The sequence below is a fragment of the Erithacus rubecula genome (genome assembly GCF_903797595.1).
Source record: "Erithacus rubecula genome assembly, chromosome: 6".
Lineage (NCBI taxonomy): Eukaryota > Metazoa > Chordata > Aves > Passeriformes > Muscicapidae > Erithacus > Erithacus rubecula.
Genome location: NC_136688.1, coordinates 52690848 through 52709917, shown reverse-complemented (window position 1 = coordinate 52709917; position 19070 = coordinate 52690848). Strand labels below are relative to the sequence as shown.

The window sequence follows — 19070 nt, the reverse complement described above, 5'->3', positions numbered from 1 at the left end:
TGTTGGCATCTAGCATCAATCAGGCCACAGGAATGAGATGAAAAGCCATCAGACATCAGTCATGCAGTGTTTTAAGTGCCATTCCAAACAACATGGCCCATTTGACTAAACAGATGATATTTTTCACTGTACAAGTTCTCCTACACTCATATCCCCAAAGCAAAGCCCCAGGAGAAAGACCCTGTAATAATCAAGAGGCTCTGAATTAGAGCTTGCTGCTCCAGCCTGTGTGGGCTTATCAGCAGATAAAAACTCCACAGAAAGAGCATTCCTATTTCTCCCATGCTGCTGGCCAGGCCTCCATATCTGATAACACCTTTAAATACCAGGATAACTGGTTATTTGGCTATGGTAATATTGCAAGCACTCCAGGAGTTAGGTATCCTACATGGTGTGAAAACAGTGGCAATAATCTCTGAAACAAAGTTTTCTCCTAATCTTTATTTGATCTATCTATAGTTGTCAATGGCAAAAAAGTATGACTAGTAATCGAACCAAAAATTTGGAAACATTTGCAAAAGCCAACAAAGTGCTTTTTTCCTTTTTTCACACACCAAGAGGACCACAGATCTGTAAGGTGTCTTCCATGTTATGATAGGAGTCTGATATCCTCCCATTTCCCTTTTCCCCCACAATATCTAGTTTTCTATGCTGATGTCCACCCTTTAAATCTTCCACTCAACAGCAAACCCCAGAACAGCCTAAATTCTCAGCACAGCCAGACACAGGAGAAAAACACAAAAAACATGCAAGACAGGAACCAACTCCAAGGCTATGTGCAAAGGGTTCTCACCTGACATCATAAGGCAGTCTAAGGAATCACAGCTTGGGGCTGGTTAACATCCAAAGCCCTTACAAGCTTTCTCCTTCCCAAGTCCCCTTTAGTTATGTCAAACCTAATATTTAAGAACCTCCTGAATATCTCCAAAAGGCAAACCAGAGGCGCTTTCTGTCGTCAGTCCACTGGGAACTATTCACTCTGTGCTTCCCATCTCCAACTACTGTAGCTAAAACAGAGAATAAGCTACAGCCAGATGCATAAATACCCTTAATTTCTGCTTTTTCTATCATCCTGGTTTAGAATCAGCTACCCTCAAACTGCAGTGTCGGGTAAGACTTACCTGCACTTCCATCACCCTGCCCAGAGGCAGATCCAGAGTCAGAGTAACTGTCTGCAAGGCTTGCCCACCTTGACACCCACTTCTGACTCCCTTGAGATGCTGCAGACATCTAAAACAAGGTGGGGAAGATAATCAGAAAGAGGGTTTGTACACAAAACCTTAGCCACAAGATCTCTCCTCTCACACTGACATCACTCAGTCTGTTCAAAATGGAAATCAAGTTACACATCCCATTTACAGATCCCAGACAGAAAACACATCTACACCTCCACCATCCCAGGAAATCCACCTGGACTGCCCATACCTGCGCTTCAGTCTGAGACCCATTCACAGCTTTTGAGGACAATGCCTGGAGCAAGGGTGACTTCTGACTAGTGCCATTTTCAGTGATTAGATGCTGAGAACCCGAGTCTTCTTTTTCACCTTTAATTACTGGTCTAAAGGCTGAAGAGATTCTGGAAAATTCAGGAGATTCAAGAACGCCAAAAACCTGAAAAGATGTTTGCATGGGAATATTAATATGCAAGAAAACAGAAAAACATTAGCCAAAAATCCAAATCTCTGAAACATTAGTCACACACAAACTATGATCCCAAGGGGCCAGAAACACTTGCCAATGCTTCCATGCAAACTATGTAAATAATTTTCTTCCTTACTTCAGAGTAGCAGCTTTAAATATACTTAATCATAGAATTCCACTCACACCCACCTTTCCTCTCTCCCTCATTATTTAGAGGTGTTGCCTTTCACAGCAGTAACTTTCACTGAAAAGGAGTTCCTTTTCAGCCCAGAGAAATTTAGGATGAATGTCAGGAAAGGTATTTACCAGCTCATTCACAGAGAAAATGGGAAAGCTCCATCCCCAGTGTCTTTCACAGACTGTAGCTGTGAGTGGGCTGAGCAAAGCAGCCTCGAACTGCCACAAGGAACTGGGAAAGAATGCACCTCTGAGATGGGTGAGTGTTTGAGCTCGTGGACAGATTTCCCCTGAAGATAAGCAAGCCTTCCTATGGGGGGAGACTCGGACTTATGCCTCAGAAGAGCTTGTTCCTCCCACTTGACTGCAAGAAGTTCAGAGGAAGACAGCACCAGAGAGGGTGCCTTGGCTGTACAGAGACAGCCATAAAGATCTCCACTCTCACTGCTGGCAAAAGAATGTGCTTGCAGTGGTGGAGGAATAAAGAACAGAGACATTTCAGAACCTAAGCAAGACCAGAATTCATTCCTTTCTTCCTGGACAGAAAAACTGAGGTTCAGTTATCAGCTGTTTCACAATGGCAGGTCTGCACTGAACCAAGTCTATGGCACAGTCAGGACCAGAGGCTGGCCAGTTTATCTGCCAGAGTCACATGGCTGCCAAGACTACTCCTCAGAAATATTTCCATTTTTTTGGCATTTTCCCTCGTACTTTCCCATCAAACCATTAAGTCATCTAATGTCAGGACTAGGACCTTGCTGTGACCTAAATACCGTGCCCTCAAAGCTTCCGATCTCATTTCAAACAAGATGTGAGGAACAAATGTAATGAAAAACAAAAGAGAGAAGCTAGATGCAGGCTCATAAACACTTTATACAAAGCTCTAAAGTCAGGTTCAATTAAGGCTTCCTTTAGACCTTGCCTCCTCCTGACTACATTTCACTAAATCTTCATAACAACTTGCCAGTTTTGTTTTCATAATAGACCGCAGATGAGTTAAACCTGAAAATCAGCCAAACTTTGGTTTGCCCTGCGGTTGCTTAGTTGGGTGGGTTCTTCTTAAGCCTCCCTCATCTCTGAAGTTGTTTTTTAAGCAATCATTCACTGTGCAAAATCCAAACAAGTACTGATCCATCTGGGATTGCCTTTGCCCTAGATCACACCCTTTGCAATCTCAGACAGCTGCCGCTTGCCCTGACAGCAAGCACTGCCTTTCTAATCAGCCACAGCCAAATACAGAAACATCTGCCACTAAGGCTTGTAAGCAGCAGCCCTTGGCATTTCCTGTGGCCTGCCATGGGATGATGCATCAGTGATGGGCCGCAGCTCCAATCTTCATAACACTGGGCAGGAGGTGATGCAATGCCAAGGCAGAGGCTTGGGAGCAGTCCTAGAGAGCAGAGCTGCTCCCAGCCACAGCTGTCAGCAGGATCAGCCTGATCTTTATTCAGGTGTTGCCTTTCCTCTAAACAGATGGCAAACCCACTCTTTCACTTTTGCTTCCAAATTCCATTTCTTAAGCAAGCAGCCCTTTGCCGTGGGCATGTTTTGCCTTCTTTTACTCTGCGGTTTTTTGTTTGTTTGTAATTTTGTTGTTTTGATGGGATTTTTTAAAGACCAGTGTCACAGTTTGTTGGGGCCTATCCTCAGCACAGGTCACCCAGGATGATTTGCCATCCCTAACTATAAAACCCTGCTGCACCCAACTGCATCCCTTCATGGCAACAGTTAATTTAGGCCTGCAAGCCTTCAGCCCCCAGCTCAAGCACAGAAAAGCAACATTTACCTGATCTATCATTTTTCGCGCTTCCTCCACCTCTTTGTCCTGCGACTCTGTCTCAATGGTGTACGTGCCTGTCTCACTCACACTGTCCTCCTCATCATTCCTCCTGCCCTGGGCACACTTCACCTCAGGAGGTGGAGTAGAGGCAGGCTCTGGTTCTGAGGATATAACCACGCGTGGAGCTACCGGCACGGGCACAGGGGCTGCTTTCTCGGCGCTTGGCTTCCCGGACTGAGCAGTCTCACGCAAGTACTCAGCCATAAAATCCTGAGCCATTTTCGACTTCCTCCCAACGCTCCCGTAACTTTTGGCTCTGGGAGCAGAGGAGGATGAAGAGTTGATCCGATCCTCCGTCTTCTCCCTCTTGAAGGAGCCGGTTCTTTGGGTCCCGCAGGAGTTGCTGGTGGGTTTGCCCGCCTGGGCTGTGAGGTGGGACGGCGGCGCTGAATTTCCCGGCTTCTCCGCCGGCAACGCGTTCTTGCGCTTTTCAACCTTGTTCTTGAGATCGGCGTCGCTCTGGGAGGAGTGAGCGCTGTGCGTGAAGGACTGGGACCGCTTCTTGCGCGGCGTGTCCTCGAAGAACTCGATGACGAAGGCCTGCTTGTTGTGCAGCATCTCGTGGGGGTCACGCCGCAGCTGCCGCTGCAGCCTCGTCTGCTCCGCCGGACGCTCCCCGCCCGCCGGCGTCTCCTTCTCCGCCTTGGGGTCTTCGGTGTCGCTCTGCGTCCCGTCCTCGTGCCTGTTCCCTGGAAACAAGGTATGGAGATCTGACCCTCACACTCAGTTGTTGTGGTCCTGTCCTCACCTCCCAGCTGGAATTTATTGTTTGTCATTATGGAGATAAAGAACTCCAAAGATACCTGTGCGGTACAGGGACTGCACCCCATCAGGAGAAATAAGAAAGAAGACAGCTCTCTCCTGATCCCACTTTTCACCACTGGTTGGCTACCCAGTAAATTATTTTAAAAGAATTCAAGAAGTAGCTTCAGCCTCGTGGATTTCTGATTTTGTAATAGCAATTGGCTTACATACCTAATGTTTTGTTTCTTTGTTTTTTCAATTTAAATAAAAATGATGAGATTATTTTGCCATTCTACCCAATTACTGTAGTCCAAGACCACCTCATTGGGTTTTCTCTTTTACAGAGTAGAAATATCTCTGCAGGATCAGGAAATAAAACCCTCACACTGCATCCCATGAAACCATATCCCCACGATGAAAACCAGATCCGTGCATTACAAGTACATGCACCTCTGAGCACCCATACCACCCTCCTCCACAAGAGGAAATAATCCAGAGGCTAACAAAAGTAAATTTGCAGGATTCTTTACTCTTCCTGGAAATTTAAGAATCACACCATGATGCTCCTATGAGTTACACCATCCTATCACCAGCCAAGCAAAGATTAAATCATTATATAACAGTTCACCAAGCATACACTAAGTTTATAATTATTTTCACTTTTGTTAGCAACAACCATCTTTACAACTATCTCTATGTATCAGTGCCTGCCTGCCCCTCACCACCTTAGCTCAAGACTCTCAGAAAGTAAGTGGAAGTAGAACAAAAAGTTAAAATTAGAACAAAAAGTTAAAAGTAAAACAAAAAACAAACCTTTTTTTGGAGAAGGAAACGGGTGTGAAGGCACACAACACGATTCAGTCAACGACCAGGAACCTGTCATCGGGAGAACGGGGAAAGAGGTCTCTGCGCTCTAGACTGTAATATGTAGCAAGATATACTGGCTAAAACACCACGTGTTTGAAGGAAAACTGCTCAAACCTACTTGGCAAGTTCTCCAGACTCATGGGTGAAGACCATTTATTACATCACGTTAACTGTGAAAGATTAGAGTTGAATGCAAGGTCCATTCACCCCAGGAGTCAATTCTATGAAGAGCTTCCTAGTACACCGATGAAGAAAGCCAGCAAACTTTGCATTGTGCCCCAAGGGCTGATAAGCTTCACCCTTGGAAGGGAAAGTTCTTAAATTAAAGGTCTTGACTAAGAGCTCTGATGAATGCAAAATGGTGAGGACACAAGGAAAACATGCACCATGCTCATGGATGCCCCAGCAGAACACCATGCACATCCCCTGAAGCTGCTAAGACCTGAACACCCTCTAGTCTTGATACCAGGCTTTATTTTCACCCCATCACTGCTGCAAGTGAACAAATGTTACTTAGATAACCCCAATGGTGGGCATTTCAGATCCTAGAACCCAAACCTGGTAGGCAGCCAGCAGCAGCCTCCAAAACATCTTCAAAATTAGCCCTGCCAGAAGAACACGTTGCACAGCTATCGTAGCTGCCAAAGCAGGGGCGGATCAGCTCCTCAGGCCATCAGCATTCTATGTTTTAATCAAATGTCCAGCGTTGATTTCTTGATATGCAAATTATGTATTGAATTACCTCAGCTTCTTTCCATGCCTTATGCACTGTAGAGAGGCAAATATAGCCAGACTCTAGTGCTCCTGTGCATCACAACAGCAACAGCTGCCCAATCCAGTTTTCTCCAAGAGGACAGAGCAAAACCACTGAAGGACATTTCTGTCCCTGACAATGTTCTCCAGTAAGTCAACAAAATCCAGTATGACAATAACATAAAAAATCCCAGCACAAAACCTTTCATCAGTCACTGAAAATAAGACCCTAAATAACCAAACAGGGCACCTCAACATTGTCCCTAATTGGGAAGGACTAAAACCAAGCAATGGCCAACAAAGTAGCTCAATTTCCATGCCATGCTACATCCTATGGCTGAATATGAGACCTTTATGACCATCCAGGGTTCCCAAAAATATGTACCCAAACCAGCAATTTGGAGGTGTAATATGCAAAACTATCCATATTATGATAAGTTTGGGGGCTTTTTACCAAGAAGATCAAAGTATTCCTTTAAGAGAAAACAAGGTACAGCTCTTACTTAAGTAGGACCTCAAGCACAAGTAGGTCTGGTAACCTTCAATATGACTTCATCAGCTCAAGCTTTTCCAGAGGTAAGGCAGTGAGAATGCAGGGATCACTGCTCTCCTCCAAGCTGCTCAGTGGATGGCCCAAGAGAGACACCCAAGCAACCACAAATCTTGCAGAATGCATTCAAAGTTGCATGAGAATTATGTAAGTCCCACCAGCTGCTCTAAGAACTGGACTGCAAACTTCACTTCACACCTTTGAAAATCCTCAAAGAATTCCTCACAGTGACACACTTAATAAGACACAGGTCCATGAAATCTGAAGTTTTTTGAACAGAGCAGGACTTCAGAGAAGCTTTAGGTAAGTTGTTGTGCTTTTCCTACAAGCACAACAATTTCCTCTATTGGGGATCATGTATATCTCAACTCTACCAATAGTCTCTGTGTCAGCACGTTTCTGTCATCCAACCAACTGGCTCTGGTCATTACCAGATGATCACACTTAGACTTAGGACAGCAGGATGATCATGCTTAGACTACTCTGGACTACAGTTAAAAAGAAAAGTCATTCTATCAGTAGGAAAATCCAAGAGAACCAATTCACTGAAATATTAGCTTCCTGACCATATGAAAATTAATTTAGACATTTAGAAATCAAAATCCTTTTTTCAACCATTTACTGCTGAGCTGGCATTATAGATGTAGAAGAGTCACATTAGTGTCCCCAAGCCAACATCACACATGACTTCAGGGCCAGGTGAAGAGCATGCTAGCTGCATTCAAAATATCAACAGTCATTAAAGTAATACTTTTCATACTGCAAATCTGGAGCAGAGATAATTAAGCCCAGTTCTCCTTGATAGGAGAAGGGTTTTCACATTTTATTAGAAAATGCCACATATGCATGGCCAACAGAGAGCTATGTCCACATGACAAGATATTCACTCACCTTTGAGCGTCCTTACATGAATTGGCAGATCACTCTTGGTACTGTAAACATCATCTCCTGCAGACTGCCTTCTCATGAGGCTTGGGTCATTCTGGACAAGCCAGTCAGCCACTTTGCTCTCTGCTGACATCACTTCTGTGTGAGCTGGTTCCTTATTGTAGGGTCTTCTCTGTCTGAGTGAAAATTTAGTTACGTGGTCTTTTATCTTTATTTTACCAGGGGTACCATCATCAAATTCAATGGTGAAAGAGGCATGACTCTGTACCACAGGGGCTACCACAGCATCCACATCCTTTGTTGGGATCTCATGGACCTGTGTTTCTGGAGATTTTGATGGCTGCTGAAATTCTTTAGTTGGAATCTCAAAATAACTTGGCTCTCTCCGGAAGGCAAACACAGATTGCTCTTGGGCATCTCTATAAGTAGAAATATTCCCATTCAGTTCCTCTTCATGTTGGGTTATTTCTTTCGATCTCTCTACAAAAGCAGAAAAAAAAAAGGATAAAATCACATTTTTTAAGTACTTCTCAATCCACTTGTTTCAACTTCTTGGAAGAGCTACTAATCACAACCTCTCTCTGCTAGAGAACAGATACACTATGTGTGCATTGAAATTAAACACTTTGTGCAGTAGAGCACATGCTTGATAGAAACATCAGGTTTACTGCACAAATGAAAACAAGAGGACTCTTCCATACACACAGATTGACAACAATGCAAGTGTTAAGACTGAAAGTCTCCCAAGGATGATGAGGTGAGAAACAGATACAGCTACTCAACTAGCTCTAAAACAAACTTAGTGATTTACTTCACAACTGCTGTTTCCAATGGTCAAATATTTTAGGGAAAACATTTTAAATTCTCCCTTATTCCAGTTTCAGCAGCAGCAACCTACACACAGGAATGTGCAAATACGAGCACAAAAAAGAAGTAGTAATTAAAAGTCTTGAAACAGGATGGCTTCAAACAGTAAATATCAAAAGTGTGCCAAAATGTTGTGTCTCCCATATTCTCCCACCCCATGTCACCTCCATTACCTGAGTAATGGTCCTCTTGCCTTCTCTCCTCCTTGTTATTTGCATCATCTTCCCCCCACCAGGAGGGCTGCCCGTAGAGAGGGGTGCGGTAAGTATTCGTCTCTAGGAAGAGGATAAGCAAATACTTTAACACAGAAAACATCAATTTACCAGGTTCAACTGCATGCCAAAAGGGGAAAAACAGCAGGGTCAGATGAGACCATGAACCTGTTAAACCACAGTTAGAACAACAGCAAATTATACATAATAGTACATTCAGGCTTTTCTTTGTTTCACCCTTTTTTCCTTTTTACATTCTACTGCAAGATACTAACTCCACCTCCCTTCACTGTCTTTCATAGCTGTGTTTCCCAGATACTGGCTTTGGTCCCTTTCTAGCCTTATACACACAAAGTGCAAGATTTTTGGCAGAACAGACTACAAAACACTTTCCACAAAATTGTCTTCAACTCACTTGCAATTCAAGTGAATTTTTTTTTCCTCACCTTAACTGGGAAGACTTTAGCTCTACCCATTTTGCCCCACCATATCCTTGGTTGTGTCCAGGGCAGGGATTTTTTTCACTATTTACCACTCCCACTGTAAGTGACACACATTACAAAACAGGAAATTCTTGAAGCATTACAAACTTCAGAAAAATGGTAAAACCATCTTATAAGTTAAAAAAGAAGCAGTAAACTCTTGCTCTCTAAAGCTTATAGTACACCAAGTTTCATAGTTGTAGGACAGAGGATTTACTCATGGAGAATTTCCTCTAGAAGAGCCAGGTTTATATTATTTCTCTGTTCAGTGAGCATTCACTGAAAGATCAGGGCTTCACTGCAACAACTGGTGCCCACTTAGTGGAGCTGATCCACTGCTCCTCATTTTGTATCCCACAAAACAAGGCTGTTTTGGCAGTGCCTTGGGCTGCTGCTGTTTATGCAACAAACAAAAAGAACAGCCAATTTGCCTGTGGTACAGTTAATACTACTTTCTTTTTCATAGTTCAAGAGAAGCAAATAAAGTAGCTTTTGTTCTTTCATCTAGAGGTGATAGAAACACCAGGATAGGTCAGGGGCTGAGGTTAAGATCCAGATTTGTTAGGCTGCTTCTGCCTCTGCTCATAGCAGCAGTAACTGGCCAAGTCTAACCCTGGCTCCAGCTCCAGAGCCATAGCTGGACTTCTACTGCCAGCTGCTGCTCAGCTTGTGGTTTTCAAACCACACACTGCTCTGTGCAAAGCAGCTCTCAAACAGCCCTGCAATTCTGCATTCCCTGCTTTGGTAGGGACATGACAGAAAGCAGTTGTTAGCATAAGGGAAGTCAGGAGAAGAAGGGGAATTGAATAACACAAATTTAAAAAGCAGCCTTATTTTATGCTGATATTTCTAAAGCTACACAGACCCAGTGGCCACTACTTCAGATATTTTTGTTCTAGGATCATTCCAGATATATAAGCTCATACACTGACAGTCCATAGGCAAAAATTTTGCTTGACAGATACAGCCCACAGGCCCTTTTTGTGTTTCAAAGTTAACCACACAGCCTCCCCTCACACTGAGGATCAAAAGAGGCTGAAAGTATTACTCTCCTCCCTGCCCAGAGTGCGTGGAAGATAAACCATGTTCCTATTATGTAGGCGGCCTTTGAAAGTTCAAAGGAGGAAGCATTTCTCACCATGATAAATTGGAATTACCAAGCAATATGTTTCACAACTGATGATGTGTAAACCACTCACAGCAGAGGGGGAAAAATGAATTTGAAAACCTATTCACAAAGTTGTCAGTGAACTCTACTCCAGTGAAGGGTTTGGTTACTCCTAGGCTGAGAGCTTCTGTCACACAGCCTAGCAGAAACCTACCATCCTCTTTTCTATAATTTGCCCATTAGACCCCACCACTCCATGCAGGATCTGCTCCACCAGCATCAGACACTTTGGGCACACAATATATTTTTACCCTCTGACTTGCAGTACAGATCTTAGGGTTGATGGCCAAGAGGCAGCTATCTGGGGGAAGCCAGGAGAACAAGATCAACACTTTAAATCCATTAGCAAGAGCCAGTGATGTCTGAGGTAATTTGTGCCTAAAGGGATGAACTACCCTAAAATGAAATGCAAAGACCACCTGCATTTGACTGTTGCACAAGCAGCACCTTTGCCAAGGATGGGTGCTGTTACTGCTTGCATCTTGAAAGCAGTTGCCTCATTACTGCTCATCTCTCCAGCACATCCCAGCCCTAAAGGGATCCCAAAGGCCCCCTAGTCTACAAGATCTATTCCAAGACAATCTTGTGTCCACAGGGGCATAAGAGAGCTAAGAGAGCTCACACCCATTCTGCAGGACAGAAGCCTTCCCAGAGACTGCTCAAAGATCTGTGTCCCATCTAAGTACAAACACAGGAGCTTCTGCCTTGTCAGCCAGGAGCTTTAATACTACAGGGAAAAGCCAGGGAAATAAGTCAGACTTTTGGTCAGACCTCCTCTGTTGATGAAGAACTTTGAGACTACAATTGAAGCTGAAGGAGGGGAAAAAAAAAAAGGATTTATAAAAAATAATGATCCAGTTCCTCTGCTGTCTCAAATTTCACTGGGCCCTAATAGGTACTTGGAAATTACTCCACCTGCCTCCAACAAAAGCTAGCACAAAGTCAAAACCCCAGGACAGATCTAGGAACACCTAAAAAGAGTGCATCAGGTTGGCCAGAGTGCATAGATCTGGGGCCATCAGAGTGGGAGACACTGCACTGCACTCACTGCACTCAGCAGAGGGCTCCTCATGCCCCATGACACAGAGCTCACAGGGCCCCACCTGCAATGCCTGTTACAGCATCTGTGACAAAGCTGCACATTTGTCTGTGTGGCATTTCATTCCTTTCCTCTCCCAACCTCCACAATGAACGGGAACTTCACTTTAAAACTGCAAAAAGCACAGATGGAAAGCTGAGGAGTCAGTATCTTGCTATTCGGGGACAGTTTCAATATTTTAAGAGCAATTAATGTTTTCCCTGAGCGTTCATATTAATTTGCATTTTGAATAGCATTATGAAGTGACACAGTCACCATCATTCCTGGCTATTGCTGAAGGCAGAGAGATCCTGAGCCAGAGTAAAATCTCTCTGACTTCAGCAGAGTGTTGTGGTTTAACCCCAGGTGGCAGACAAGCCCCACACAGCCACTCACTTGCTCCCCACCAGCAGGATCAGGGAAAGAATCAGAGGGTAAAAGGCAGAAAAGTCATGAGTTGAGATCTAGAGATAAGTAAGGAAAGCAAAAGCTGTGCACAGAAGCAAAGCCAAACAAGGAACTCATTCACCACATCCCATGGGCAGGCAGGTGTTCAGCATCTCCAGGAAATCAGGACTTCAATAAAGTAACAGTGACTTGGGAAGACAAACACCATCACCCCAAACACCCCCTTCCACTTCCTCCTTCTTCCCCCCATTATTATATGCTGAGGATGTGGTATTGTCTGGAATATCCCTTTGGCCACTTGGGTCACCTGTCCTGGCTGTGTCTCCTCCCAACCCTCCATCCAGCCCAATCTCCTCTCCAGCGTGGCAGTACAGAAAGCAGAAAAGGCTTTGGCTCTGTGTAAGCCAAAATAACAAAAACATCTCTATATTAACAACTCTGTGTTCTGCAAAAATCCAAAACACAGCTTCATACCAGCCACAGTGAAGAAAATTAACTCTACCCCAGTCAAAATCAGCACAAAGAGCTACACGAATTTGCTGCCCTGATCATGTCAGAAGCTTCTGTCCCTTCTAATTTGCCAGCACAACTGACACCTCTCCCAGCTTCAGCTCTAACACAACAATATTGTAGGAAAAAGGGGAGGGGGAGGGAAAAAAGCACGGTGGGAAAGCAGCTAAAACAGATGGCTGTGACAGAAGTGGGCCAGGGAGCAGCCACACATGCAGCTGTGCCAGCGGGCTTTGCTCTTCACCAGCTGGGATCCATTTTGGGTGGCAACCTGAACCTGGACCTGCAGCATCCAGAGCAGCATGTTTGCCTATGTCCTGAGACATGCAAAGCACCCTGAAGCCACCTCCTGTCAGCTCTGTTTTAGTGTAGGATGGATGCTCTTGCAAGAGCAGAGAAACTCAGGGGCTCGCTCAAGTCAGCAGTGAAGGGAGAACACCAATGAAAAGGAACTGCTCAGTCATTTTAATGACATGAAACTTTCTCCAATTGATGGCAGCTCGTTACCACCTCTCTCCACTCCGTGCCAGGCTGCCCAGATGGTGCCAATTCATTTAGACATATTTCTTGGCTCATCAATTCAGGCAGGCAGCCTGAAAACCATCCTTTTAGATAACTGAATTGAGGTCAGCACAAGCATTCAGCCAGACAAATACTGAGCTACCAGTGATGGTGTAATACAGGGAAGATCACTGACATACACATGTTCTGCTCCTGGATTTCAGTCTTTGGGGCAGTCACTCAAAAGGAAAAACAAAGGCTGTTTTAGCACAGAACAGGGGGAGTCCATTTGCTTAACAATAATGTGGCCTGTTATATTAATACAGAACTATTGATCATCTGAAGGAGAGGCACCAAAAGAGAAAATGAGACATGTCAATACAAAGGCTGTATTTATGGAGAAGTGAATCACACAGAACACAAGGCCAGAACTAGAAATATAGCCCAGGTGATGAAAGGCAAAGGAGAAAGACTGTGTTAAAGCTGCTTTCCATCATCAAGCAAGTAGAAGAGCCTTCAAAGCAAGCACACACCTCCCCCTAAACAGAGGGGTCTGATTTCCCTTGAAGGTGTCCCCTGTGGTCAGGACAGGACTGAGGATTGTGCTTTGCCCAATTTTTCACAAAGCTTCACACCACCATGAGAGAGACAGTAGCAACAGCAAATTCTTTACTCACAGAAGCACATACAGCTTTGAAGCTCTCTACTGCAAGTCATAACAAAAGCATGAGAAATCCAGCTTGCTCTAAGTCAAACTGTTTTTGATTCATTATTAATAACAATAATGTCCATCTCCAGAAGATGCAGAGTAGGTTTCTTACAGCAGAGGCCTTGGGGAGAAAAAAACAGATGATCTAGCTACAACATTTTAAAATTATTTCCTTATATCTCTGCTTTTTAACTCCTCTCCAAAATAGAGAATTCAGACCTACTAGGAATAATCAAAAAGCAATTCTCTGACTCTCTGCCACGCAATTTATTTCATATGTGCATGGTTAATCTAAGCCCTGGTCTTTTGTATCTGCTGTGAACATACACAGATCCCACAGACTTTCAAATCAGGCTGATGATCACGAATGTACTTCTATCAATTACATGGTCAAACCTTAAGCATGCTGCAGTTACCACCACTCTAGTTCAGACAAAAAAGCAGATATAACACCACTCCCTTAAATTAAAGGCTAGGGCAGAGCTGTGTGTCTAAATAGCTATTGCCATGATCTCATGGGGAAAGCAGCCAAAGACCATGGAAACCACTTCACAACTGGCACAGCTCCCAGTGCCTCCATCCATGCTGCCTGCTGACCTCAGCCCTGGACATCAGCAAGACTTTCAAGTTGTCCACTCTGCTGAGAGGACTTACTAATGACACAGAAGCTGACCTGGTGAGCAGGTTATTCCACAGAGCCCAGGAAAAGCTCCTGCAACTGGTCCTAGTCCTGCAAGTGATGATGCCCATTTCAAGTGGACGCTGCAAGCAGCCTCCATCCCTGGAAACTCAGGCCTGCAGCAGCTATTCACAAGTTAGTCACCAGATTCAGGATTGCCCAGTCCCATCAGGCTTTGCAAAAACAAAAAATTAAGATCAGCCTGGGGATTTAACTGTATGTTGAGAATAGAAGACCACAAAGTAGCTTATCTCATCAAGTACCTCAACTCAGGTAGCAACAGATGGGAACAGGGATTGTGACTGTCTTGAAATCCACTCAGTTCAAGGCTCTACCTGGCCTCCTGATCACTTAAGGCTTTAGATATGAGAGCTAATAGCTATTTTTAGCATTAACTAGCTGAATTGTGGACACTTTTATCCATATCCATCTCCAACCCATAGGATTAATCAAGCTCCTTGCTTTAAACATTTCAGACTGATGATTTTCTGCTTACAGGCAACATACACCCAAAAGCTGCAAATTCAACAGCATAAAGACTAAACTGACTGTTTCCCATTCACTCCCCTGGATCTCTTTATCCTCAGCCCCTCACCTCCTGCCATTTCTAAGCAGTTCTAATTGTTCACATTGTTTTGTTAAACCTCTTCCCTGAAAGCTTGCATTCCCTCTGCCTCTTTTCCACTGGGCCCTGGGAACCGATCCTTCTAAAGGCTTTTGTCAGCCCAGACCTTGCTTTAATTAGTCAATGCAAATTCCTAAATACCTACAGGCTTAGCAAAACAGCTCTTTTCCTAAAGCCTCTTTTCTGCTGCCACTAAGCAAGCCCACTCCCCCTAAGAATACTACATTCTTCTTTTCACTAATCATTTCAAATTGCTGCCACTCCTCCCAGCAGCCAAGGAGAAACAGTGCATGTGTGCAGCTGAGGACAAGGTGAATTAGTCCCATCGCAGATGAGAAAGGGATACACTGATCATTCTGCTCACATGACAGAGATGCTTTTGGGAGAGTAAGGGACTGATTTAATGCTCAGGCTCTTGCTTCCACAGGCTTCAGTCCAATCCAGCAAAACACTTCAAACAAAAAGTCCTGATTTCCTCAATCATCAGTGGAGTTAGCAGCACTTTCCAGATTTTTTTAGCTCTGCCCATCAGTCCCACTGCATGTGACATACTTCAGTGCTGGGCCCCAGTAAGAACACAGAGCCCGTTTTGCCTTGGACCTCTGGTCTGTGCCCACTGAAGATGACAGAAACATAATGCAGGTCTGCAAATCACAGGCTAGAGAAACAGGTCACCTTGCTGAAGAGTCACTCAACGTTCTGCCTTTGAAGGTGCTCCAAATACCCACTGCTTACGTTATGTAGGTTAAAATCAATGACAGTGTCTTTTGGAAGGTGGCAAGAATAAAAAACTCGAGTGTTCAGGGAAGCAGGAAGTAGCAAACACAAAGTGGTTCCAGTTACTGGAAAAGCTTTCCAAGAACCTCCTGCCCCTTGAAAGGCAGCTGGAAAGCTCTTCCCAAGTGGGGTTCACCTCTTCTCACCCTCACCAGTGTCACACTCCATCATCCACAATCCCATCCCTTTATGTTCACGCTTGTCAGGCCCAGTACCAAACACAGCCACAACCACAGCCAAAGCAACACAAAGAAAGGTCTTCTGGTGCAAAAAATGGGAGTCAGGCACACGGGCACATGTGCTTCCCCACACAGCTGGAGACTACAAGGAGACCAGGGAGAATATTACACTGTTTTAGTGCACTATGCCATCCTAGGGGGATTTTCATAAGGACAACACATGGGAGATTATGGTCAATCACCCCACTCCAATTAGTTATCATGAACCCCTAACAGATTTACCCAAAGTTGTACTCTTTTCCAGAAAGCTGCCATACGTGTCTCTAGGTAAACTCACCCAAAAACTTTTCCTCAGTCTTTTACTGGCCCATCCCCTTCCCTCCATTCTCATCCCTGATTCTTCCTCCAACAGACAGCAGGCAACTCTCCCTGACAAACCCTAAAGCTTTCCAACTGCTTTGCCATCCTGAAGCCACAAGACCATCACTGGCAGTTATGTCACCAGTATGCTTTAAAACCATTATTTGTTCCTCCCATGCACCAGCAAGTTCCAGAAAGCCATGAACTGGTACATGATCAGAACTGGGGAGAGAGATCTGTTATGACAGCACACACAAGAGGAAGGAATTTGGGTGAAATGGGTGAGACAAGACTGCTGGGGAGGTCCTGGAAAACCATAATGGGGGAACACAGAGGAAACAAGTTTGACAAAGGATCTTTAAAGGAAGGCAGCTGTTGGTAACAAAATGGAGAACATACAGAATTTCTCAAATAGTAAAGGTCTGAAGTTGAGGAACAGTGAACCTGAAGCAAACATCTCCCAGTTTGGCAGTCAGTTTCAATCCCACATCTTGGCAATGTAGGAAATACAGCCATTTAAAACCATCCAGGGTTTTGTGAAAGAAATGGCTTGCTGGTTCTTTGCCTGCCTGCCAACACCACGCCACAGCAGCTATACATTTTCTACTCTGAGTCACCCTCTCTGTTCAAACACCAGCTCACGATTAGGAAATTAAAAATAGACCAGACAGGTGCCAGAGAACTTACCAAACCTGCTCTGCCCACAGGTTTTCCAGAACACACACAGCAACAAGGCATGTAGCAGCCATCACACCAGCTGGTTTATTTTTTTTTTGGAGACTGAATCTCAAAAAACCCAGAGCCTGGAATACTCCAGCAGTTCAGAAAGATGATCCTTCCAGAACTGCTCCCAAATGAACCCACAAGACTGTCAGAATCATAACCCAGCACAGGACTCAAGCTGCAATTTGTCCAGAATCCAGATGAACTGGTTCCCCAGCAGGTACCTGTAATTGCTTTCCTCTCTCCTTTCTCCAGCTTTGCTTGTGGGGACTCAGTGTAGACACCGTGCTCCATGGGCTGCTCCGCCCTCTTCACGGCCGTGCCTTTGTAGTTCATCTGCAGCTGGCTGGTGTACTTCTCATGCTGCAGACACACAAGAGCAGTGAACCCCTCTTCCCCACCAACAGACCACCCAGACTCTAATGCAGCTGTGTCCTTCAACAAAAAGCATGCACACCTGAGTAGAACCTACAGAACAGAAATACTCCATTTGGAAGCCATTAAGTGACAATTCTATTATGCAAGAAGGTCACCGTGACTTAGCTCTGCAAAATAACTAATTAGAAAATCCTTTAAAGGATAAACTGAGAAGAATCAGAACTCAGGCCATTTTCCACTCAGGATTCAAATCCTGAAATCCCCTTTGTTCTTAAAGGAACATTATAAATTATTTCAGGATGTTCATCTGCATTATCTCAGTTTTCCAGTGAAGGCAACTGGAATCTATTTTAATTCTTTTTGCAAACCTTTTCCCCAGCTAGGAAAATTATTCTACCTTAAAACAGGCTCATATTAACACAAGTAAATTAGCTATTTAGAAGCTAGTTTATTACAAGTAAAGTAATAAAAGGGTAAACCCATACAGATTATCCCTGAGAAAATTCAATGAATCATTTGCCCAATTCTAGCTGTTAGATATTCAATCCTTGCCAAGGCCTAAACACAGAATCAGGGCTAAGAAGGCAGAATCTGCTAGCCAAGAGCTGATGCATGGCTCTGATAGCTTAGTCCCACAGCTGAACATTATAGCTTTCTTGCCTAGAGGGGTTTGCTTTTCTGCCTTAGATAAGAGGACACTTGAATATTTCTCACCTGCTACTGGATAGTATTTTAAAAAAACCTCACTCATAAGAGGACTGACTGCTCAGTAAGTAAAAATTGGGAGCTTGAAGGCAAAAATGAGATGGTACACATGAATAAATTAAGCAAACTTCAGCCTGACTGAGGTGGTGTGGTGGATGTGGCATAAGTCACCATGCACACAGACATCTGTGCTTCACTTTTGGGAGGGAATAAGTTCTGTTGTGCTTCCCCCACAAGTTCATGTGCTAGCTGTTCTTTAACATGTTACAATTTTAAGTAACCTTTTTTTTTCTTGGCAGTCATGAAACATAAAGAACTTGGTTTACATGTTACTCTGGGATAGAAGAGATCAGAGTTAAGTGCAAAATGTATCTCTCCATTTATTAAGCCCAAATCCAGGAGAGCCTCACATTTTGAAACATTTCATTGTCATCAAGAGTATTTTAATATTTCACTCTGCTAGATTATCACTAGAGTATTTAAAGTTGGTTGTTTTGTTTTGGTTTTTTTTAATGAATTGTACCCAGCCACTCTTACCTTTAATGCTTCCTCTGGGACTTTGTGTTGAATTTGTTCCAGGACATACATATTCGAATGTACAGAATTCATTAAGGAAAATACAAAGGACTGGATGGACAGAGAAATCTAGCATTTAGTCACAGCAAGAAAACAGGAAAGTCTTAAAATAACCAGTGTAGTAAAAGCTGCCTGTGCTGCAGACGAGCATGATCTTTGTCATGCACAATTTCTGAGACTGTGCAATCACTTTTGCTGGCCAGACCCACGACAGCTGAGGGGCAGCAGACATGGGGACCTGAACAGGAGAAGCCTGGAGGAGCACCAGCAACTCTGTGCAGGACCTGGGGGAGCAACCAGAGCCCCAGCTCAGCTCACACCCTGACCCTCTCCCCCTGGCTGGTGGCTTCAGGCAGATCCCTCAGCATCCTGGCCAAGGTGGGACAGTCTCACACACTGGATAGGGGAGCAATAGAGTTCAGCTCCTTGCTCAAATGCTATGATGCTCTCTTGCCCTGCCAAAGCCTTTCAATCACTGCAGTTTTCTAGATGAAAACTAAATCAGGTCATGAGCTGCTGTGACCTCTTAGGAAGGGAGGCATTCACATGGTTGAGCCCAGGCAATAATCCTCAGCAATGCTGTATTAAAAAAAAAAAAAAAAAAAAAAAGCTGGCATCTGGAATGTCATCATGAACAACCCAATCAGCAGCACAGAAAGCAAAGAGGAGAAAA

The 19070-nt window shown here is 44.2% G+C and overlaps 1 protein-coding gene across 5 annotated transcripts in view; it reads right to left on the bottom strand.

The window, feature by feature from the left end:
* CEP170B (centrosomal protein 170B) overlaps positions 1-19070 on the bottom strand; it is a 57617-nt gene that overhangs the window by 20289 nt on the left and 18258 nt on the right. For 3 of the 5 annotated variants that reach the window (XM_079307688.1, XM_079307689.1, XM_079307691.1), the window contains exons 5-11: positions 18359-18417; positions 16963-17101; positions 8501-8602; positions 7464-7940; positions 3605-4347; positions 1426-1611; positions 1122-1230 (exon numbers count right to left, since the gene is read on the bottom strand). In XM_079307688.1, coding sequence (XP_079163814.1) covers positions 1122-1230; positions 1426-1611; positions 3605-4347; positions 7464-7940; positions 8501-8602; positions 16963-17101; positions 18359-18417 — 1815 coding nt within the window. Of the gene's footprint in view, positions 1-1121; positions 1231-1425; positions 1612-3604; positions 4348-5215; positions 5279-7463; positions 7941-8500; positions 8603-16962; positions 17102-18358; positions 18447-19070 lie in introns of those variants that run through there. The other 2 variants (XM_079307690.1, XM_079307692.1) reach the window with 2 other exon arrangements.